Source organism: Neolamprologus multifasciatus, chromosome 11, assembly GCF_963576455.1.
Source record: "Neolamprologus multifasciatus chromosome 11, fNeoMul1.2, whole genome shotgun sequence".
Classification (NCBI taxonomy): domain Eukaryota; kingdom Metazoa; phylum Chordata; class Actinopteri; order Cichliformes; family Cichlidae; genus Neolamprologus; species Neolamprologus multifasciatus.
Window position 1 is genome coordinate 16,384,075 of NC_140449.1, and position 24,126 is coordinate 16,408,200.

The 24,126-nt window shown below is 40.5% G+C and overlaps 3 protein-coding genes across 5 annotated transcripts in view; 1 reads left to right on the top strand and 2 right to left on the bottom strand.

Moving 5' to 3' along the window:
* The window catches only part of oxr1a (oxidation resistance 1a), a 30,223-nt gene extending 27,989 nt beyond the window's left edge, over window positions 1–2,234 (top strand). For both annotated transcript variants that reach the window (XM_085178523.1, XM_085178524.1), the window contains one exon: window positions 121–2,234. In XM_085178523.1, the coding sequence (XP_085034649.1) occupies window positions 121–256 (136 nt within the window). In that variant the 3' untranslated portion in view covers window positions 257–2,234. The remainder of the gene's footprint in view (window positions 1–120) is intronic.
* On the bottom strand, window positions 2,085–10,537 carry sqlea (squalene epoxidase a). The gene is made up of 11 exons (XM_085178527.1): window positions 9,588–10,537; window positions 8,850–9,108; window positions 7,441–7,618; window positions 7,057–7,153; window positions 6,818–6,931; window positions 6,091–6,262; window positions 5,506–5,601; window positions 4,978–5,120; window positions 4,604–4,700; window positions 4,379–4,466; window positions 2,085–3,932 (listed from the first exon to the last, which is right to left on the bottom strand). Exons 1-11 carry the CDS (start codon window positions 9,864–9,866, stop codon window positions 3,740–3,742), a joined length of 1,716 nt encoding a protein of 571 aa, XP_085034653.1. The 5' UTR covers window positions 9,867–10,537; the 3' UTR covers window positions 2,085–3,739.
* A 118-nt stretch (window positions 10,538–10,655) lies between these two features.
* On the bottom strand, window positions 10,656–18,316 carry LOC146508032 (uncharacterized). 2 transcript variants are annotated; one of them, XM_085178525.1, is made up of 18 exons: window positions 18,218–18,316; window positions 17,763–17,882; window positions 17,515–17,690; window positions 17,171–17,242; window positions 16,559–16,667; window positions 15,915–15,991; window positions 15,446–15,518; window positions 15,168–15,280; window positions 15,069–15,094; window positions 14,128–14,265; window positions 13,888–13,997; window positions 13,707–13,799; window positions 13,540–13,623; window positions 13,341–13,455; window positions 13,134–13,239; window positions 11,822–12,004; window positions 11,666–11,740; window positions 10,656–11,583 (listed from the first exon to the last, which is right to left on the bottom strand). In XM_085178525.1, the coding sequence occupies exons 2-18, from the start codon at window positions 17,878–17,880 to the stop codon at window positions 11,500–11,502; spliced, it is 1,752 nt and encodes a 583-aa protein (XP_085034651.1). In that variant the 5' UTR covers window positions 17,881–17,882; window positions 18,218–18,316; the 3' UTR covers window positions 10,656–11,499. The 2 variants fall into 2 exon arrangements, with proteins under 2 accessions (XP_085034651.1, XP_085034652.1); XM_085178526.1 differs by lacking the exons at window positions 16,559–16,667; window positions 17,515–17,690; window positions 17,763–17,882; window positions 18,218–18,316.
* Window positions 18,317–24,126: the final 5,810 nt, after the last annotated feature.

The window sequence follows — 24,126 nt, forward strand, 5'->3', positions numbered from 1 at the left end:
TTGCCCAGTACACTTACACCTGCAAGTTAAAAGCATTAATTGAGATAAAATGCAGGCTTTTTACTGCTGATCCTGAAATAGCTTGAAGTTGTCTAATGTATTTTCTTCTTTCTTCTGTAGTGGGGAGTTTGGCCTGTGGCTGGACGGAGACCTTTACCATGGCAGGAGCCACTCCTGTAAAACATTTGGGAACCCTATGCTCTCAAAAAAAGAGGATTTTTATGTACAGGACATAGAGATTTGGGCTTTTGAATAACCAAACAGTGCAACACAGGGGGGGAAAAACAAGTCCTGGAACGGGGCAAAAAAAAAAGTGAGTAGGAGTCCTGTAGAACAATGGCAACGTCCCAAACCTAACTGCACATCACCAGGGCTCCCCAGGCTGGAAGCCAGCTATTGGATGCTTGTTGTGCGTTACTACTGCAGTTATTACAGAGCTTTTTCTTTTCTTTCTTTTTCTTTTTTGTTTTTTCTTTGTGAAAAATGACCTTTGTGTGTATCTTGTTACAGCCTTGTGCAGCATCTTTGCAGAGTAGGGGGAAGTGAATAAAGTGTCGCTAATATGAGGCTGTATGTGAGGAATGACGGGAGGGAATCGGGGCGGGGATGACTGAAGATGACCGTCGGAGCTCCTCTCCATTCAGAGGTGGTGAAGATGATGGTGGATAAGGTTTGGGACTGCTGCAAGAAGAGAGAGGTGCCCCACATTGTGCATTAGACCTTTACGGAACCTCAAGGAGTCCCCCACCTGCCTGCACCCTATCAGACCCCCGAAAATCTCCTTGGTTCGGTAGGACGTTACTCACTGTGCTGTCAGTTTTGACGGAGGGAGACAAAGTTAGGAGAAATGCAACCTGAACACATTCCATTCCTCTTGGCGATGGTGGACTGTCAACAGTACAAGTGGTGATTTGTGGTAAACACGCGCATACAAAACACATCAGCAGCAGGATACGATGACACTCGACTCAGAGAAGGGAGAATATTTGCTGTGTGTGTGTAGTTTTTTGGGGCGGGGTAGTGTTTTCACAGTACAGTACAGTTTTTGGTTGTCCTCTGAGGCTAAACTTATAGAGTATCGTGTATTGTAGTCCTCCTGTTGTTCACTGTCATAGCACACCATCTGAAAGCACATAGCTATAATCAGATCACCCATCGTCGTAATGTTCTGTTCAGTGGGTGTACGTGTGAGTCCAGCTAACACCAGCTCCTCTCGCAGGATGCTGGCTGTACTGTTTGTAGACAGTAACGTGTTGCAATAGATTTGTGGAATATGCAAAATAACTGTCCTGTGACCTCAAATAACCCGCAGGTCGTGGCAATTTCGTCGCCGCCTGTCGCTCTTTCAAGAGAGAAGACTTGTAAAGCTTTTACGTCTTGATACACACTTGCTTTTTCTGGGTATCGTTTGAAGAGCCTGAGACGTGTTTAACTGTTTTACATGCATATATGACAATTATATATTGGTATATATGATTATATATGTTTATATAATCATATATATATTTTGCTGTTGAGTGTGACAGTGATTATATTTGTGCTGATATTTCAGCTGTTACTATATAATGTATATTACCCTGTAAATTAATGTTAAAATAGTAGATTTGTTCCTAATATATATATATAGATAGATATCTATAAATACATACTGCTATAAATATATATATATATAAAATAAAGTGTGGATTGATGGGTTGCTTCTAGCACTTTAATCTGGTGTAAAAGCGTTAAGGCCAGGTTCTTAGGTTTTCTTAGCAGTAGTTGTACAGTACCTTTTTGTTTTTTTTATTACTATTAAATAGATCATTAAGATGTTAACTGTTAATAGAAAGCTTGCTGCTACCTACATCAACAGGGGTAACCCCTTTTACTGTGTCTAAAAGGAAAAATGACACAATGGAAGAAGGAAGAAGGGTTGAATGTGGTTAAATGTGTTAGCAGGCTTCGGTTTTGCTCCTCACGTTTGGCCGCCAGGTGAGTCCCAGTAGGTACAGGTAGGTATGCAGACAGATGATGGCGGGTGAAGGAACATGTGTACATTACATGACCCTCCCCTTGCTGTGACGCTTTCTCCCGCCCCCCCCCCCCCCCCCCCTTTCTGGTCTTCCACGCCAGTATTCGTGTCCTCGTGGAAAGTCACAAAGAATAATATGGATAATTCTTCCAATTCTTTCACCAGACTATGATGTACCAGTGATGTATAAATACCAATAAAGCTGAAGTAATTGTTCTAACCTTGTTTTCTGTTTTAATTTTTTGTCTTTTGTGTGGTTAAGGCTGCACTGATTGATAAGGATAAGGTTGCAGGTGTTTGCTGTCTGGAGTGTGCCACTGTGGTAATTACACTCATGCAGTTTCAGATTATTAGTTGCTACGTGTTGAATGCAAAATCATAAACTTTGTCTTGTCATGATCGTGTTTCAGTGTTACCTGGTGCAGCTACTCGGGGGAGAAATACAATTTTAAAGCTAAATTATGCAACTAGACTGACCAATTCAGTCAGTCCAATATTCATTTCTGTGTTTTTGAGTTTTTAATTTTACATATCAAGTATTTTTAAATCACAGGGGACTCCCCTCTGATCTGGTTTAATAAACAAAACTTGGTTTGGTCTCCCTACAGTTGTATATTTATACATAGTTTATATATAAAATAAAATGTGACACCATTTTAATTTTGAAAACCTCATCATATTCTAATGGATATTAAATGCTGTGCCGCTACACATGACGATGGATCCTGCAGCTGTGAGTGAGCCCCACCTACTGATCACAGTTAATAGTGTCCATTTGTGTCCTTGGTATAGTCACTCTTTTTGTTCTTAGACATCTTAGTATTAAAAAAATGACAGACAAACAAATTAAGATGCAGTAAATTGATACACTGACAAAATTGTGTCCTGATTTATTTCAACAAAACAGGCAAACACACGGGTAAACAGCAGTGCTGAATCTTCTCGAGTTCCTTGTCTGTCAGCTCAGAGGAAACAAATACCTGAGCTTCATGCTTCATACTTGTTCCTGATGTTTCAGGTCCCACACAATCCAAATGTCCCCCGAGGCATTTATTTGTGCTTTGTCAGGTCTTTATGGACACCCAGCATGAGTAAGACAGTTTGGGGATCATTATTGGGTTCTGAAATTATAATCTTCTGGCAAATAGCTGCACAGCCAGAGTAAAGAAACAAATGTCTTACAAAACGTCCCGCATTACAACAATAAGGTTAAAGCAACAGTCTTGTTTAAAGGGGAAACAGTAGAAGACAAAGTTTGACAGTCTTTAGACTTTTTCCTCTGTGAAAACAGGCACAACACTAGATTCACTTAAAGTGCAATTTACAGGCAATTTCCACAACATCCTCTGTAGGACACTGTCATCATCAGTGCAGTAGATCTCAAGTGAAGCAGAATGATTCTCACGTTAAATACTGTCCAAATTACCCAAACACCGCATCATCAAAAAAAGAGGCAATGTATTTTCATCAAATTCAGGTTTGGCAGAAATAACTGTCACTAATGTAGTCCCCGGTCCTCTTGGGAGACAGGGCAGACTGTGGGTGAGCACAAAACGAAGCTACCGCAGAGCTGAAAAAGGCATTATGTAGAACCATCTTCAGTAAGGCAGAAGAATATTGTAGAAAATCATCAAGAGAACAATTCTGGCTAAAAGTGCCATTTTCAGCAGGAAGTCAATTTTTTTTCTTCCAATTGAGCCCATTAAGTGTTCCCACAGTTTATTGCTAGTACACCAGGTACTTGACTTCAGAGTAGATGAGAGGAAACATGACTGTGCAAGCTCGGTACAGGATGGCTGTGCTCTTAAATAAAGCTCGGGGTTTGGTGCTCCAGGATTCAGACTTGAAGTTGAAGTAGATTGCATACAGCGCCACAGCAAAGAAGTGTCCAATAAGGGTCAGGGGTTTGGGCGACAACCTGTCCAAAAAAAAAGAAAAAAGTCAGACTTACAACCCCCTAAATCGTATATCTAAAAGTGCTTTTAGATTTTGAAAATTATCAAAGACAAACAAAATTGAAGCAGTGAGGAAAAAGCCAGCATGGCTCTCTGAACACAGATTCCTCTAAAGCTCACTGATAAATGTGTAGTATATGTAAACACTTGCTGGGTGTTACATGAGAAACTAACTACCTCCCAGCAGCAGTTGAAAGAGATGCAGTGTGAGCTTTGGAGGATCTGACAAAATCTGAGCAGAAACAAGCTTTTATGCTAGGCTAAGCTAACAGTGTACCTGTTGTAATGTCACAAGTCTCACTATTCCTATATTGAATAGGGATAATGAAGGCAACCAGGTAAACTTCCACAAATGTCAAACTCTTCTGTTCAGTTTGGTTTGCTGTGGAGGAAAGCATTTAGCACTTACACTGAGAGGAGTCCAATAGGCCCAGCAACGCACTCTCCACCGAGCTTAAAGTACTGGAAGCAGGCCTTTCTCAGCTCATGAAGAGAATCTGAATAACAGAAAAACATGGATGAGAATCCAAAGTAAAATTAATGCAGATTTTGGATTTAGTACTAAAAGCCAACATTTATTATCTTCCATCAGTGCTTTTCATGTGCCATTAGACGGAGGCAGGCAGACACTCACTGTCAGTGGCTGCAAACAACTCATACAGCGCCTGGGCCAACACATTCACCACAAAAGAATGTGATGACTTGCGTTCCCAGTGGAATTTTTTCTTTGCCTGTTGAGAAGAGGAGGAAAAAAAAAAAGTGTGATATTGCACACATTGGGCTGCAGCTTCTTACCAACAGCAGAGGAAATAAAAGGACACAGAAAATCTGACAGCATAAATATAGCTGCGGCTTGCAGTCACACAAAATGTGACTTAGAAAAAACAAATCAATGAATGTGCTTTCTGTTATTTTTACACTATACACTACATGGTTTTGTTTTGTTTTTAATAATTCTTTGAATTTGGGGAAAGGTGTTCTAGTTACAGCAAGCAAATGTGTGCTCACCTGCAGCACGGCCCTGTCGTCATATAGATCGGTAATGCTCTTCAGCAGACTCCTCCAGATGCGAACGTCATTAAGAGCAACACTCATCCCTCCTCCCGTCAGAGGGTGCCTCATGTTGTAAGCGTCACCCAGGAGGAGCACGCCTGCGAACAACAGACAGCTGTTTGTCTCGAATCTTATCTCCAGATGGTCTTTTTCATTTTCGGCACTTTAGCAAACATCTCAGCTGGAAGCAAAGCACATCTTTAAGAGTTATACTTGTCTCTCTTTGACGCATTGCAAGAACATGGTTTCTCCAAGTTAAGCCTTTCTTACCCCGGATTCTACTTGTTTCCTAAAAGGTCAATAAAATCCTTATTTACCTCAAATACAAATGAACTGTTAATTAGTCCAAAGAGCTCTTTTCTTTTGTTTCTTTCACCTTACATGGAAACATACATAATCACGGAAACATACATAATCACAAAATCACAAACAGACCTCGGCCCACCTCCAGCAGAAATCATTCAGTCAATAAGACTTCAGTACCTGGCTTGTTGACAGGGGAGGGCGGTAGGAAGCTGGCAGGCATGGACCTGAGTCGATCGTTCTGTAGCGCCATCATGAAAGGCTCCTTTAGATGCTCTGAAGGAAGGAGAGAAAGGGAGAATGCAGGAGGTCGGTCAGTGAGCCAGCTCTGTGGATGAAAGCCCAAAGGTGCACGCTGCGCACATGCACAGGGGAAAAAAAGAAAAAGCTTTTTTTTGGTTTCTGAATGTACATTTATCAATTCATCAGTGATCCTGACTCCAGCATTCCAGCTGGACCTGTGTCAAGGTTACTGGGGTGGCTGCTTTAATACTGTGGCTTTGATATTTCAGCTGAATAGCAGAGCACACCGTGAATGTCAGTTCTGTCGACTGCAGCTTCCCGGGAGGTGCGCACCTTCTCCTCACCAGCAGCACTCTGAATGGTTTCCTGCTTCTGGCACCACGGTCTGACTGTTCTGATCTTCACATAACCTTCATTTGTCACTCAGCAGAGTGTTTTTTTTCCCTCTTCTCTCTCTGCTTATCAGGGATTGTCACACAAAAACACAACCCTTCAAGAATAAATAAATTCTTTATCATTCACCTGGCAGCTGTGGGTAGATTTTCTCAGCCATGTACTCTGGCAGGTTACGAGGCATCTCCCCCCTGATATCCACGAGAACTCTGGTTTGAGAGGAGGAGATCTGGTAGATGAGCACTGGGCTGGGATTGGCCAGGACCAGCTCAGCGTGGTTTGCCTTGAACTGCGGACAGTCCTGCAGAGAAAAGCGGTGGATTCAATATTATTATTGTTTATCATATATTATTATTATTATACTACATATTAATGCTAACTAACTAGGTATTTCTCTTTACTATACAGTCTTTAAAAATATAACATATTTTGTGGTGAACTTGAAAGAAAGGCAGGTATGAAATGTAAAAGTTTTGAAGTAATAAGGCTTTGCATTGATTTTCAACCAATAAATCATTGGGCTGACCTTGAAGACCTTGGGAGGATGTATGTCAGATTTTCATGGATTGCCAACATGACCCCATCCTACACCCCTAAAAGTTTTGGTTATGAGTTTTACAGTTCTGGGACGTTGTTTTCAGTTTTCTGTGGGAGCTCTAATGGAAAGGCAGTCACAACAGTTTCTTACAGCTGGTTGCAGACTGCTTTTCATCTTCTTCTAGTTTCGTGCACCTTTATGTGATTTGTAATTCTTGTTTTAAAATTGAAAAATATACTCTTGGAAAAAAATGAATAGGATTCATCAGTAACAGAACACAGTTCAGCGGGTCACTCTTTCAGCCTGAGCTCCATGTACCTTCATCAGGCATCCAACAAAGTGAGAGGAGATGCGAGCCTTCCCGGACACCAAGCTCTTTCTGAATTTGGAGAAGCAGCCGTCGGCCACCACTGTCAAAGCAGCGTGGACCTCCTGCGGGACACACAGTCGTCACACACCCTCTGATGTAGATACGGTATTTCTTTCAGTGAGGCGAGAGGGAAACACAAGGCGGTGTCTAACAGTTTTGCTGGTACCACTGAGCTCCCTCTTCTCACCTTGATGTCTCCAGTTTCTTTATCCTTGTACTGGACTCCAGTTACACAGCTGTCCTCTTCCTGCAAACTGGTCACGGTGCCTTCTATGAATGTGACACTAGGGGGCGCAATCAGACAGTTAGAAACGTCTGGACTATCTGTCCACAGAGCAGAGAGATTATAGAAAAGTAAAGACTGACTCCTTAAGCGCAATGTGTCTCTGATTTAGCTGAATGTTAAATCTCTCTAACTGAAAGTCTGTCATTGTGTATAAAGACACAGTGAGTAAACCAAGATTCTTATTACTCAGAGCAATCATGTAGGACAGAAGAGCAGGTTCTATATTCTTCTGTTCATATCAGCCACTTGGCACCTACAATCTTTCTTATTCGTGACTCTGCTTACTTTGGCTCGGCCATGGCGGCTCTCCTCAGGCCCATGATGAATCGGCCGTGATGAAAAGCTCGGCCACAGTGGATGTTTTTCTCCTGCTCTGGGTAGGGGATCTCCACCTCAGCGCCACTGTCTATGTCGTGGATCACGTAGCCGTGCACCAGATGAGCATCCAGACCCTCCACTGAACCTGAAGCCGAACACAGAAACAGTTAACTATTACACATCGCATATTCACTATTTATTTAGTCCACAGATGAGTCGGCGCAAAGGTTAAAACTGGCTACAGTGGGTTAAATAACACAGGATCAGGTTGAAATGACTGGTGCGCACTGAAAGTCCAAAGTTACTGACAGGATACATTTGATGTCCAGAGTGACATCGAGATCTAGAAGTATTGCTCCAAGTATAATTTCACAAAGCTTTGAGGGAGCTGCTGGATTATATTTATTAATAAAAGTTCATATCATGTATGCATGCTCTACACTAGTGGAAGGCGTTTAGAACACAGAGGGGAAAGCAGCGGCTTTTTCTAAATATCTGCTGCAGCTTTAAGTTTCTAACAGTATCATTTACAGCAAGATGGAGCCCCAAACACAACGTTAGACGGACCCCAAGCAAAAAGTAACCAGCCAACATCACGCTGAATGCTGAAAAAACGACTAAATGGAGATCAAAGGGGAAATATGAAAAGTTTTTTTCCTTTATCTTCTTCTGTCTTTTAACAGTTTTATTATTCTCTAAAAGGTGGGAGGATCGAGCCAAATATCGCTAGTATCAGCGCTAGTATTGGTGTTGGCACCATGTTATGCTTTGGTTTTTTTTGGTTTTTTTAACCTCCTAGGACCCTGCGTCCACATATGAGGACATCACATTTTGGGTTATTAAGACCAAAATACTCAATTTTGGTCTACAAGGGCCTGATATCCACTTACAAGGACATTATACTACTGTTCTATCGAAGTTTTAAACAAATATCCTCATATGTGGCTCTCATTTTTCTTAGAAACAAAAATTAAGTTAAAAAAAAATCTGGTAATTCTTTGTTTTTACATTTATCAGGTCCCAATCAGCCCAAATATCAAAGAGAAATTAAAAATGCATGCCATGGAAGAGTTCGGGTCTTAGGAGGTTATGAAATGAAACATTTTATGATAACGTGAAACTTTATCTTCACTTAACCTTACCTTAAATTTACTGCATAATTCTGATAGGTGTGTGGAAATACGCGATATCACCTTTCACTGAGGCCCGCTCAGGGAACACAGCAAAGCAAAAATATATGACGGGCATGATGAATATTTTAAAGCCACAAAGAAAGAAATAATAATCGGCTTTTGACCTCATTGCTTTTGAAAAATAGTTTCCGAGGCGCAAATGCTTAAACTGTCATACAGGTGAGTGCTTGTGAAGTAACCGACCTTCCAGTCCGAGCTCTCTGAGTGCTTTATATCCTCCAGGCTGCAGCAGCTCCCCCACTATCCTGTCCGGCTCCTTCAGGTCCCTCTCCACCACCGTAACACTCCTGCCATCCCGGGCCAGGACGGCCGCCATCGCCGAGCCCAAAACCCCTGCCCCAACTATCACCACATCCGGGTCCCGATCCCCAGGTGAGCCAGATGCTGAGGCACCGAGTGAGGCAGAGGAGCCCGTTTCCACTCCGTTCCTTGTTCTCCGGCCCTAAGAACAATCACACTTTCAATGTAGGTGTAAAACAGTCATATAAGCTCTGACCGGACACACCTCAAAACTTCCAGGCTTTGCCTTTTTGTAAAGGCACGTACGAGTTTGCCATTCTGAAGGTTCTGGGCTACCTGTGCAACCCCACTATCATTCCGCCAGCAGTGACAAGGACACTAGCAACAAACAAGTCTAGAGAGGAAGAAGAGAAGTGGTTTGGGCCACCACCTGTAAACTCTTCTCATTTGGATGGGGTGGGGGTTGGATTATTCCCTATCCGGCACCTGCTGATCTTCTTCATGAGTACCAAAGCAAGTTTAACCGACTTTGTGTTAAATCTCTGTGATTATTTTTTTTACTCTCTATAAAACATAAGTTGACCCGAATAGAAAATGAATCTAGTTTTCTGACTGTTAAAACCCCGTGTGTCCCTTTGTTCCCATAATTAAACCTGGAGGAGTCCAGCTGAGGTGTCTTACCTTTTTGCAGCTCTTCTCTGTTTTCTCGCTCCTCGGCGTTGCAGTCTGGGGGATTAAGTGGTTGATAACAGGTAACAAAGACAGGCTGCTCAGGAAGAAATTAAGCACCCGAGAGACTCGGAGCTTCTGGCCGTGAAAACAGGCGATATACGAGAGCAGCAGGCCGGCTGTGAAGAATAAGGCTGCAACCATCGCAAGGTCTCTCTGAGCAAAACTCAACACCATGTTGGACTTCTTATAAAGGTACGTAAAGCTTGCTATTCCCAGGAAAGTCCACATCTTTTTTCTTTTTTTTTTTGATTTACAAAAAAGTAAATTAAGGCTAAAGTGCAAAAGCAGGAGGAAGAAAAAATGTTTTAGGCTGACAAATAGGTTCAAATAATAATTGTTGTATTGTATATTTGTTTAGGTTCCTCTGGAGTAAATTAGTGAGCCCGGAGCCAGCAGGTATCTTTGTAAGTCATGGTCACCGGGTCACGGACAGCCGGAGTGATGCTGCTGAATATTTTATGACAATGACAAACACGGACCACTTTCGATTGGCTGCTTTCACATTCCGCTGCTCCCATTGCTCAGCCCTCCAATCAGGACAGACGTGATGGTGAGCAGAGCTCACGCTACGAGCTGATTGGTTGATCACGCCGGCACCGGGCCTCTTCTGGCCTGCTGATTGGACGGCGGTCCAGTAGGATGGTAGTATGATTTGATGTCAGTGGAAAAGGTGCGCTTTCTTTCTTTTCTACAGTTCAGAGGCTGAGTGGGAGCAAATAGTGTTCATGTGAGACAGGAGTCCTGCTCCGCGTCACTCATAACCGCTGCCCACGCGCTCTGACTCGAGCAGAAAAGAAAAGCCGCCAGTACGGAGTAAATCACAAATATAATTAGCCTGGACTAAAACACACCATAGTGAGACTTTTAACGTCGACTGTCTTCACGTCAAAGTGGCACTTCACAGTCCAGGTTAAAACCTGAATCACACGCCCTGTTATCCGGGAAATCAATCGATCAATCAAATCGACGATATCACACAGCTGGAGAAGCTGTGATAATGAGTCGTGTTTGTTTGGGTAGGATTAAAAAGCTGCTTCAGTCTGTAAGAGTTCAAATTATATAGAAAAAATTACAAAGTGTGATGTTCTAATACATTTAAACAACAGTCTGAGTTAAAATGCCTTCATCTCACATGTAAACACCTAAGTCAGCCCGCATATGTTAGATTAGATCTTTCTTTATTAAAGTCTGTTTTCATGCAGAAATGCGCAGTATTTTATAATTCCAGCCTCTAAATCATTTTCTGCATTTCTCCCTAGAAGTGTGTTTTTAAACACTGCTAATTAAAAATGTCCTTGTAACTGTCTGAAGGTGTTACTTGGGACTAATAATAGTGTCTATTTCACTCATTTTTTCTTAAATATTTCAAACTAATCAAGAAACTAACTACTAGATCAGTCCATAAACTATACCAACACATAACAGGTAAGAGGTATTTATGCTGTTAGCTTCAGCTCTGGCAGGCCTTTGTTTTTATAGACTTATGAATACTTTTATTGTGTGATTTTAGTATTTCTATGTGATTAAAGGCTTTGAATATTACTTCCACTAGTGTTGAATCTAGAAAATGACTAAATTGTTAGTCAATGATTAATATATCTGAGCAATGTAAATTCACCAGATACACACTGGGCTATAGAAACCATGAAATAACAGTGTATGACAATAATAACGCATGCCAGCAACTCCTCAAACACATATTGACAACATTTTTATTGAATTTAAGTGTCACTTTAAAAGTTTGCGTGACTACAAATGCATGACAGGACTAAATAAAGTACAGTGTTGAAAATGAGTGGGCTTTCCTACAAGTAAGGCATCACCTGACGGCCAATGCTGCATACGCAGAGAGGTGTTTTGATTATATGTAGTGGTTAAAGACGGACTCATACTTTTCTTGCTTCCCTGATGTTACTTCTGGCTCACCGTTCTGCTTGATGAAATCCTGAAATAACAAAAAGACACATCATGTAGAGTTGGTACAAATATAAACTCCAGTTTAAATATAAGCTCAACCTGAGTCTTACCTCCATCTCCTCTAAGGTGGCAGTACCATTCTCCACCTTCTGTCCGAGGCCGTGACTAAAGCTTGAGTACCGCTCCTGTTTAACATTACACATAACTTGCATTTTCCTATTAATATTATTAACGTATACTTTACACTCAAGTAGCTGCACACATACCTGCATCATACTAGCAATAACCCCATCCTCAATGATGTGAACGGCATTCCTGAGTCCTCTTGCAAAGGCGTCCATGACTCCGATGTGACTAATGAACAGGTCCTCGAGGTCAGTGGACTCTCTGTGCGCCTTTGCAACAAAGTTCAAGCCTCCTGGATGCAGGCCGCCTTGTTCAACGATCACCTGGACAAACAGAGGAACGAGGAAGTTAGATTATCTCTCATCTAATGTTATTAACAGTGAAACCATTGATCTAAAAATTCATCCTTTTTCATCCAATTCATCCAAGCCAAGCTTTGTTTTAATCTAATCTAGCATCATTCTAACAGATGCTAGATTAATGATTGATTCATCTAAACTAGCCATAGTAACTCGTAAAGTGCAGTTTTAGAATTTTTATTGTTTTGAGCTCACATAGATTTAGACATAAAGAGTAAATGTAATATTGTGGGGACCCAGCAATGCATAGCTAATGTTAAATATTGGCTTGTTGTCCAGTGCTAATGTATTATATGAAAAAGGTTCACTGTCAGTAATGCACATACCAAGCTTCAACACAGACTGCACTAGGTAATCTCTGGTACTGGAAGCTTTCTGGTCATTTTCTAATAATACACTATTGTAAGTGACCAGAGTTCTGTTGACCAACCACCTTTGAGTAGGCTTTGGTTTCACGCTAAACGGTCAATATGGATCGCAATCATCAGATACACTTGTAGCCAGGCAACACTGGAAGAGATAAAAAACACACTGGCCACTGCTCCAAGTAGCCAAATCAACAACCAACCTAATAAGCTCTCAAATTACTGTCTTCTTCTGTCCAGTCTGCAACAACTGAGAATTTCATTTTATCAGAGGCAGGCAGACCAATTTTTTTGATGAGCATTACTGTATGCCATCTCCCAAGCACAAATCAGATTATAAAGCTAGTAACTACCTAGCTAACAATAAACATGCCACAGCACTTAGCTGATAAAGACTTTTTCTACACTTTCCTAATGAGGAAGGAAGAAAACTGCCTGCCTGACAGAAATTTCCAGTCAGCAGCTAGCTAGTGAACAGAGGACTCAGCTAATAGTAATACTTTTTTTTTACTGGAACCCAACCAACCTACACTACCTCTAAAGGAAGAGTGATCACTGGATTTATATTTGTTGTACATGCAAGGCATCAAGAAAGTGTAACCACCTATTTAATCATTCCAACTGCTGCAGTTTACCAAATCTTGTAAATGTCACCTAAAATATAGCAAACTTAACTTATATTGACTAACATCAATTTAAATTAACCGTTATATATTTAGTTAGCTTACTTTCATGATCAAGGTGGTGTTCCTGATGTCCAGGGGGCACTGATCTGTGTCCCACCCCAGGTAAGGATAGCCTGTGTTGGAGTCAATCGATCCCAGCATCCCAAAACTGTGCACCAGCAAGCAAGAATGATTAAAAAACAAAACAAACAAAAAGCATGAACATGCTACAAAGTTAGACTTCTGTTACTTCACAAGAGAGTGACTCACGCAGATGCCATGACGATATCGTGTCCTCCTAGAGTGGTGTGGTTGGGCTCAATTTTTAACTTAAAGTCACTGTCCAAACCAAAATGCTTTAGGAATCCTATAAGACTCATAGCATCTACAGAAAACAACAGACATAAGATGCAACACTGAAGAAGTGTATTGGCTTAGGTTACTTTATGATGAGCTTTAGAAGCCTCACCGTAATCATACTGGTGTTTGCTGGGCTCCTTTTGTTGGGGTGCAATTAGAAACTGACAACTCAACCCAATCTTCTCTTTGTAGTCTGCAGACAAACACGCAGACATGAAACAGAACAGACACAGCTGACAAACTCAAAGCCTGTCTGCTGTTCACGTGCACACTTACTGACAGCCATTTTGAAGAAGATGGCCATGTGATTGAGTTCAACAGCAACATCAGTGTTATGGATGGAGTGGAAACCTCTTCCTCCCCAAAAAACTAAAAAGCCAAAAATGTTCAGATTAAAGCGCCACTTACACAGAAGAGTCATAACATTACAAGATCGTAACCATCAAATCCATCATACCAAAGTTTTCTGCACCCAGCTTCTTGGCGATTTCCAGACTTTTTTTCACCTGAGTACCAGCATAGGCCAGCACATGGCAGTCAGGGTTAGTGGCTGCACCATTCATGTACCTGTAGTATGATGTTTATAGACAGAAATCTGCATAACTGACTGAACCATTCATAACTTTCTGTGCTCCTGAAACTCAGGTTTAACAAAAAAAGAAAAAAGTGAGGTTTAAGGTATGACTACAGTGTTAACCTTAAGTGAGTAAAGAGGTTACAGGTGATCCACAGCAACTTCACTCCAGTCTGGTTCTGTAGCTTGAGAGCCAGGTCTGTTATTTCATCCAGATTGCGGTTGGACTCCTCCAGCGTGGAGCCCTCAGGGGCAATGTCTCTGTCGGAGGCACAGGGCTAAGCACTCAATTTCAGAGCACCAGAATAATACAGTATACAGATACTATTACCACTGAGTGAAAATACCCTCTTATCTCCCAGACGGTACAATTATACATAAAATTGTCGCAGAAAACATGTAGAAATAAACGCATATGAGGTGATTATACTGTAGATAATGAGGGAATGTGGATAAAAATGTTCGTAATCCTCATATAGTTAATGCAATACTTTTGTTAAAACCCTTCAATTAAAACTGAAAGTCTGCACTTTAGTCACATCTGGGCCTTTTGATTTTAAAATCATGATGGTAGTGTGCAGAAGCAGGTCTACAAAAATGCTACCCCTCAGCCTCATCGTAGATGCACCTACAGTATAAATTAGATAATGTTAGGTCATTTTGAGAAAACCTGACCTCTGACCTTGAATTCAAGGCCACCGAGACTGAAACTCTTCTGATTGTTAGTATATGCACCTTTGGAATGAATGTGAAAATCCTATCTCACCTCATTCTCAAATTATCGCATTCCCAAACTCAGATGTCCACGCCATATAAGAGCTGAGTTTGTGTCTGTCCATAATTATGACATGGATGAAGTTCCAACCATATTTTGAGCCTAATCAAAGCATCCTGGTAGTTCTAAGTATATCTGAAGAAAACTACAGCCCAGACTGCACTGGCTATTTTCATGAATTCAATGTATAACTATATGCACCCCATAAACATTGTACATTATGTTCTTCTACATTCCTCCAGAACTTTGTCAGGTCAGGGTGAAATCAAGATAACTTCAGCTTTCTTACCTGTCATGGAAAGTGTAATATTTTACCTGTGAAAACAAACAGACGTCAATGAGGAATTATACTGTGATCTGATCAGCTCTGAGATATTAAAAGCCTCACTCCAAGCTTGGTGAAAAACTCAAAGGCTGCATAGAGTCGCTTCCTGGCTGATTTCATAGGAGACCCTTTATTCCAGAGTCGGTGGTGGGTTGGAACTCCAAAAGGACCGGCACCTACCAAACAGAAAACAAGGCAATATTATAAAGGAGATGTGTTGATCTGAGAAAAGTAAAACTGTTTATGTGTGCACGAGTCAAAGCCTGCAGGGCACATTTGTAACCATCGACCCTCAGACTGTTTAATGACAAGCACGAATGTTGGCTCAATTGCAACATTACCTGGTCCACAGAAAGAGTGCCAGTAGCAGACTGAAAACCTCAACCAGTCCTCCATCGTCCTCCCCATCAGCACCTGCACACAGGAACACCGAGCTCCACACAGCCTCACACAACTCTAACTGTGCAGTCAAAACAATGACACAAACAGAGTTAAGTCAGCATGTGATTGTATTAAGCTCTTGAGTGGCCCCGGAGCAAAAATGTACAGCTGACATTATGATTTTTTCCAATATCAAACTAAGACGACTAAAAACATCTGCATAGATAAAGCGGTTTAGGTTGTACTGTACAGTTAATTGGATTTTGAAACAGTGTGTCCTGGAGCATGCCGTTATTAATGTCCCACTTTAATAACAAACAAGAAATAATTACATCAAATTCCAATTATTTGCCCACTTTGGTTTTCTACCCCTGAGTCTGCTTGACATATCTGTGTGTGTGTGAGTGTGTGTGTGTGTCTCTCACCTACCTCTTCTGCATTGTAGTGTTTATAACACATGACATCACCAGGTCCAGCGTCAGGTTTATACTGGATCTTGGGAATTCCTGTGCAACATGTTTTTTAATATTTGTTTTAAAACATCCCAAGGAGTGACAGCACTTTCAATATCAACTTTGGAAAGACCAGCCTGAGGATAAAAAGGCTCACAGATTTAGTTACTGCCATCAAATCACATGTAAAACACATTTTACAGACTTGTTTTTACGTGATTCCATTTTATCTTTTATCTTCCTGTTATCATATTTCATTTACCTTTCTTATTGCCTGCATCTAACCTTTCATTGATTTATTTACATTTTTAATTGTTTTTTTCTTTTTTAATTATCTGTGTGCAGGCTTTGTCTATTTGTTTAAATTGTTCCCTGTGAGTATTCCTTTTGTCTGTTTGCCAAAGTACTTTGTGATCTCTGTTTTTGTAGTTCATTATTATTATTATTCATCTTGGGAAGATGGGAAGAAATACATTTTTAAACAAGTTATTTAACTCAGAGTGAAGATCATATAAGAGTGGTAAAAGACCACAGACTGCAGCAGGACACTAAGCTTTAAGGTCTATGAACCCTTGTGGCCTCCCTCCCACACACTTTACCGTTTCAAAAATTTCTGTTTACCTGCAAAGAACTTCTCCTGCGCTGCCATTTTTCGATCCGCACTACGAGCCCTGCCAGCAGGCGCTAATTTCTTTTGTCTTCCTCCCTCGTTGGTTCCACTACACGGCCTCTGAACATGTACACGTTTTCAAGATTCAGCAAAGGTTCGTCCAATACCAAAATTACCTTAACTATTATCAGTGCATATTAACTGAAGTCAGTGATATATAATTACATCCGCATGTGGCGACCCGTATTGTCTTTGAATTTGAATCTACATGTTTTGCTTGTTCACAGTCACACTGCAAAATGGGCGCACTGTTTATTTGGACATCAATTTATTTTTCATTCACTGGTCAAGGTTTGATCTAGCTTTAACAAGTCAAAAAACTTCATAATGGTCACAAAGTGATGCAACTATTGGATATAGAGTGCATTTTAAGTGGCACTTGTACATCTGTACAAAATAAGACATTTTGAGACTGCATGCTGACAAATGTCAGGGTTACTTGAACAATTATATACCTTTATAATTATAACAAATTTTAGTCACATAGACTTATAATGTCATCTATGAACTTTTACCTATATAAAGTATACAGTACTATAGTGGAAAAGGGGCGTAATATTTACCTTAATACACTGCAACGGCTGCACAGCAGCCAGTGGTTTCCCATCTTTTTGACACTGGTCACATTCCAGAATCTTTAAGGTAAAATATTTATAAAGTATGAGTTTTTATTCTTATGTAATAAAATTACTTAATTGCGTTTTCTCTAAAAATCAATCAATCTAGCGACAGTACTTGATATGCATGTCTTAAAATCTCTGCCAGGTCTACAGGTTATTAATGTAATATAATTACTTAAACATATTTATTTATATTTTGCTAATGTACAGTTTGTCTTTTAGTTGCTATAAACAAAATTGCTTATTTTAAACACTATTTAACTACGATACAAACAGTTAATACATACCCAATTTTTAATGTCAACCGTCATACTAAACCAGTAAAATCCGGAACACACTGCTGCTAGCGTTTTCTGTGTGCCAGTGTGTCCTTTAATTGGACATGAATGAAACTCATGAAAGATCCTCCTGGCATCGTCCTTAGTTTTTACTACTCTTCTGGTTCCAAAAAAGAGTTCTCCATCTACAGAAAAAAATATTTACAATGTATTTAACCAAATATATGATTTGTTAATATTAACAAAAAATTACTGACCATTCAGTTTGAATTTTGAGGCATATCTTCTGAGGTTTTGCCTCTGAGCCTTGTCATATTCTGAAGGGTAGGACCCAGCAGAAAGGAGCGAGTATATCTCTTCCCATTTCTTCTCCATATCTACAAACGTAAACAGACATTTTCTTTTGTGCTTCAATATGTGCAGCAAACAAAGCATACAATTTAACCTATTAAATAACCACATTACCTAAGTAGACTTAACAGAATATAACGGTCTTATCACTCAGCAAGAATGCACTGCAAACTTTCTAACTTTCTAGATAACATAATATGTGTACAAGCTTAAATCATGACTTGAAACTAGACTTAACCGAAGCTGCAAATTCGATAATTTTGTGGAAAACGCAGACAACATTGTTCACTTTAAAATTAACAAACATTCACAATGGCTTAAAAAAATCAAGTATCCACGGCAATAAAGTATCAATACTTACCTATTTTCCAAATATCAAAAGTAGCATGAAATTACAGGCGGACGCTATCCCTGAAAATTCCGGTTTTGTGTTGTGCGCATGCGCAGCTCATGCGCAGAAGCAATGGATAGGATGGTTTGTCAGGTAGGATGGATTATCGGAACACAACAGCATCATCTCTGCACATGAAGGTTTGCTCATTTTAAGTGGCAGTTGTAAATTTTATAACCTGTAAAGAGAATTAATGAAACAAATTCATTCATTTTTCTTTCTGCTATATCCGCCCGCCCCTTTTTTACATTAACAACTACAGAAACCACTTGTTCTTTTTGATGGCTAAAACGAAATGGTGCTTTACCGCCATCAACTGGCAGGGAGTGGGAATAACAAACAAGAAGCGTTCATATTCTCTTAAATTGGAAACATTACAACATCTGCATTTCCCAGAGGGGTAGAATTGCAAGGTATCCATCGTCCATCTTTTTAGCACTGCTACTTGAAGCCCACTAGGCCAATAGTAATATAATAATAGACAATAAAAATATAATCCAAGCAACACAGTGCTTCCAAATCTTTTTTTTCTTTTCTTACACGTTCATTGCTCATATATAAAGAATGAGTGAGTGTGTAGCCATCAGTTCAGTCAGTGTTGAAAGTGCAGAGAAAACATAAATATCGTAGAGAACTAACAGGAGAGTGAGAAGATCCTGTGAAACTTGTGAAATCATTGGTGGACTAAACATATGACATGACAGGTCGCCCTCACTGCTGCTGAAAGTGGCACACTTTTGCCCAACGGCATGCCATTTAATGGCAGCAGCAGGAAGAATGCCAGAGTGCACAGAAAAAAAATGTATCTGAAAAGCAGTTTCTTCAAAAAAACAACAACAAAAAACCCCAAACAATCTGCATCAGAGACAAAAACTGGCTAAGAAAACAACCAGGTTACAGAAATAAGTTTAATGTTCATTTCTGTCATAGGGATGTGGACTCAGTCACTGGATTAAAGTCCCATTCAGTCAAATATTAGTTTTTTATCACCATGGTAGCTTTACTCATCCCTATTTCCTACAGAAATAATGACAGTCAGGTAGATATTTATAGACATTCAACACCTGGTTTTGGTTTTTTGTTGTTTTTTGTATGCAGGGCATGCACACTTTTGACTTCATTCTCATTGACTGAATACATATAGACCTAGTCTTAATCACATAAAGTCAGTCTATGTTACTTTAAACAATTAAAGTAACAGTATTCAGTTCAGACATATTTAATTGCCCATATTTAACTAAGTATATAGGCTGCTGCTAGCCATTTACCTTATAACACACAGTGACGCTGAATTCAACCAAAATAGGAAACTAATAAAGTACATCAGCTCCTTGGCTGCCAACAAGTGATGTATCACCTGACTTGTGGCTAAAATGAGCTAAAAAGCTATCAAAAAAGCTAAAATAAGCTAATATTCTCTAGTGATTAGCTTATGTTCTTGGTGCTGTTGAGAGAACAAAGGTGGATAAGCAAACGCTTTTTAAGTCACATAAATAACCTTGCATTATCAGAGCAATTTTTACATTTGCTTGCCAATGTTTCAGGTAAAATGTGTTTTAAATCAGCACCACAGATATGTATCATGAAGTTACCTCTTTGTCTTCTTTCAGGGACAGCTACAAAAGTTTTATACATTAATGACGAGCAGCGCTGCTGAAGCATGCAACACCTTTGTGTGCCTGCACTGTAACATCTAGAACTGGATATTTAAACCTGTTTTTGTTGTAACCTATACTGTCGTCAGTAGACAAGTTTGTATAGACAAGTTTACAGTAGTTTTATTCCTACTATTACTGCAGTTATTTTAGGGGTGCTTTAGCACTTGCCAATATTATGATTGAAAATCCCCAAACTAATAATAGCAGATGAGTGTGTTTACTTGCAGGTTGAGGAAACTACATCATCCTGCAGAAGGTAGCCTCATCGAATTCATCAGGATTGTTGATGCTGATCAGTCAACATCTCTTCAGGTGAGGAGGAAGATGCTGAGGTTGAGGACGGAAAAGTCCAGATCGAAGCTGAACCTGAGGGTATCCTTTCACTCCTTGATGACAATTTTGAGTAAGAAATTTTGAGTAATGGAAAGAGATGCGGACAATGAAGTCATAAATAATGATGTCTGGCTCAGTGAGGACTCTGGATATTACTCACTAAATGAGGATGAGAGATCTGATTTTGGTCTTCTCTCATACAGCAGTTAGCATGAGACATTTTTTGGCAGGGTTATGAGATTGCTGTGACCATCTTGTCTATGCTCTACATGTACTTGTTCTACTTGCAACATGTAACATGTAAAGGATAATGGGCAACATGTTCTACACCAAGAACTTTCAGTCACTCAGAGGTTAGAAGAGGCTGCTCCCTCAACCTCAGGCATCAGCACCACCACAAAGAGGAACAGGGAAGAGAGCTGTCCTGAGCAGGTAAATAGGTGTGGAAAAATATAAAGAGATGATGAACAACCCGAGAAGTCTCTAACCATTGTCTTCAGGGCTCAGCTCTTCAGCCAGGAGAAATGTGGACAGGGACTACTAGGAGTCAGCATTCTCCACATGAGGCATCAGCTTCCATAGGAATGGAAATGGAAAGTCATAGCGAGTCAGCTCCTTTAACTTTACGCTTAAACTCCACTTTTAGTCCTCACAGAAGACTCTGCAAGATGTCTTTTGGGCGCTCATTGTGGGACAATGACAAGAACTCCTGTTGGTACCTGACAACGCTGTTTACTACAGGATACAGAAGCTATGACACCTTTGTCTGTGAAGGTATAGTATAAATTTGGTAGCCTTAGCTTCTGGCAGGGCTAGTATAAATTTGGTAGCATGTATGGTAAAGGTATGGCAGAGCTAATAAAGCACTTGTTAGCGACTTGCACCTGGGGTTTTCTGTACATATCTGAGAGTTGGATTGTTTAAAACTGATGCAGAAAATGTTACTGACTGTAAGGGAAAAGTGAAGTATATTAGAAGAATCCTGATGGATTCTCATTTGTTTTATTTTTTGCAGTGATGCTTGACGGTTGCAGCAGACAGAAATACAAGTGCTTTTTTGTATAGTTTATTAACTTACTCTTTGTATTTAAGGAGTGGGCAGCCACCAATCTAACGCCCGGTGTGTGTAGGGACAGTACCTTGCTCAGGTACCTCAGGGTAGCCATTCAGTAGATTTGAACCCCCGACCTTCCGATCATGGGACAAATTGGGGCGATCGTGGCTCAAGAGTTGGGAGTTCGCCTTGTAATCAGAAGGTTGCTGGTTCGAGCCCCCACAGTCTCGGTCGTTGTGTCCTTGGGCAAGATACGTCACCCGTTGCCTACTGGTCGTGGTCACAGGGCCTGGTGGCACCAGTGTCCGGCAGCCTCGCCTCGGTCAGTGCGCCATCACCAGTGTGTGAATGGGTGGATGACTGGTTGTGTAAAGCGCTTTGGGGTCCTGATCACACAAAGAAATGGTAAATGGCCTGCATTTGTATAGCGCTTTTCTAGTCCTTAAGGACTAGACATTCAGTCATTCACCCATTCACACACTGGTGATGGCAGCTACATTGTAGCCACAGCTGCCCTGGGGCGCACTGACAGAGGCGAGGCTGCCGGACACAGGCGCCACCGGGCCCTCTGACCACCACCAGTGGCCAAACATGGGGTTAGTATCTTGCCCAAGGATATTTGGCATGCAGCCAGGAGGCAGATTCTGATTAGTGGCTGACCTGCTCTGCCACCTGAGCTACAGCCACCCCATGAAAGCAGCAGTGATGAAGAATGAGTCTCAGTTTACAGCAGTTGTGACGACCGGATGGGAAGAATGGATGCTCAAGCAACAAACTGGATAACGGTGGCTGTCTTGTAGGAAGCTAGGCAATCTGCTCTCAAACCCTATAAGGTATCAAAAGTGAGATAAAATGTGGATGAGCTCATTATGTTTTCATATAATGTGAAAAAAAGTATAATTGATCAGTATGTATGTATGTATCAGTATGAGTCTTTGTTTTGCAAATGTCACAGTGCTAACAGGTCTCTTTTAATTTATTACACAACATACTCCTACCTTCAGGTCGTCCCTCTTGCAAATTGAGCTCATTATTTTCAGAATAATTATTATCTTTTTACAAGCCTGCAAGAAAACCTGTAACATGAATGTTGTGTTTTCTGTAGCGCTGAACTTTGTAGAAGCGGTAACTAAATAAACACAAAGTGCTTTGCCTCAATTAAATTGAGGCAAAGCACTTTGTGTTTATTTATAGCTTGCATGTGCACAAATAAGTACTGGAATAACAAGCAGCTTCTTTTCCTGTTTAATTAATTTTCAAGATTAATTAAGAGAAATGAACTCTGCAACACAATACCATGACGTTTTGTGCAGCATAACAGTTTATGAAGTAGCAATGTCGTTGCAAGTTGTCAGTGCGTTGGTATAATCTGTTGTTATATTCACAAGAATGTTGTCTTGTGTGAAAAATTACACTACCTAGTGGACACTAGAGGAATAAAAAATAATCGGCAGAGAAGCAATGCAATGGTCACATGTGTCTGTGTGCTGCAGTCAGCAATAAAGTTATGCTGCCAGCACGGTCTGCTTCTTATAAACACCAGAAACACTACATCTGTTTTCCCTTACTGTGCGCTCAACTTGTCAATCAGACAAAAAATAGAAAAACAAAAAAGCATCTCTGCTTTGTACAAAGCCATCCATTTATCAAGTCTGCAGAGTATCCTAAAACTTGTTTTTATACTTGCAAGAAAATCTGTCTACTAAAGAGAAAAATCAGGTTTTCATGTTAAACAATAAATTTTATTCTCAGGGTCCACTGTTTGCCTCTGAGTGACTAACATATTTCCTTTATTTAAGCAGTCTAATCTTTTTAAATGATTATTTGCCTTCTTTCTGCTCGGTTTCTCTGACACCACATCAAATGGATCCAACTCTGTCTTGACATCATTAGACTTTTGTCTGTCCTCCGTAGCACTTCTTTCTCAGCCTTTGCTTTAATCTTGTGAAAAAAATGTCCTTCCCCTCGCTATTGTTTCCCCATCAGTTTATGCCTAATAATCCAAAACATCAAGTGACTCCTCTCTGTGGGTTCGCCTCTGACCACAGACCCCCCAATCATATGACATTAACAGCAAACTGTCTTTCTACATCTCGTGTTGGTCTTGTGACGTGGAAATGTTCTGCCTGAAATGCCCACTTAGCTTCTCAGACTGAACTGAGTGCAGTTTCTTGTTCACACACAGGGTGTCACTGAAATCCCTTTGAAGGTAAACTGTTTAGCCTCTGCTACATTTACCTCGGTCTTTGGGTCGACCCTGAACTGCACGCACATTTTTACGCCGCTAAACTCACTTTATTACTCCCTGTGCTGTTTTCTAATTCTAGTTGGGTCTTTGTAGCAAATTCTCCTGTCTAAAGTTAGAGTGGGGTGACCTGTGATCTTCACACTCACCTTCATTTTGAGTGCCATGAATGTTGGAGTGGTTTTGTCCACTCCAACATTTGTGACTCCTTCTTCCAAGTCAGTCGCTGTTTCTCCTAGCTTTGCTTTTGTGGGGAACTTAATTTACAACTTTTATCCATTTCCTCTTGCTTTTACATTTATATGAAATATATACTATGTTTCTAACTGCACGAGTCATGTGGTCTTTTAACTCCTGACTTAGACTGGTCAGGCTCACTGCATGACATTGCTTTTGGTGTGTGACGCTACAATTGTACAAAGTTGAAATCACAGATATTCTTACTTATGTTCAATCAAAAGTCCGCTTTGTGATATGAATTCTGACCCCACCATCTGAATGTCTCACGAGAAATTGAGACTCGTGAGACCAGGCAATGTTTTTTTCAATCTTCTATTGTCCAGTTTTAGTGAGCCGCTGTAGCCCATCG

Bases quoted from the DNA above. Each gene is read 5' to 3' on its own strand.
- LOC146508032 (XM_085178525.1), bottom strand. From the start codon at position 17,880: ATGGAGAAGAAATGGGAAGAGATATACTCGCTCCTTTCTGCTGGGTCC. The intron at 13,624-13,706 runs GTAAGTGTGCAC...GTTTGTCTGCAG, and splicing joins CTTCTTCAAAATGGCTGTCA to ACTACAAAGAGAAGATTGGG. The intron at 11,584-11,665 runs GTAAGACTCAGG...TTGTTATTTCAG, and splicing joins CCACCTTAGAGGAGATGGAG to GATTTCATCAAGCAGAACGG.
- sqlea (XM_085178527.1), bottom strand. From the start codon at position 9,866: ATGTGGACTTTCCTGGGAATAGCAAGCTTTACGTACCTTTATAAGAAG. The intron at 9,109-9,587 runs GTAAGACACCTC...GATTGTTCTTAG, and splicing joins CAGAGAAGAGCTGCAAAAAG to GGCCGGAGAACAAGGAACGG. The intron at 3,933-4,378 runs GTAAGTGCTAAA...TTTTTTGGACAG, and splicing joins CCTATTGGACTCCTCTCAGT to GTTGTCGCCCAAACCCCTGA.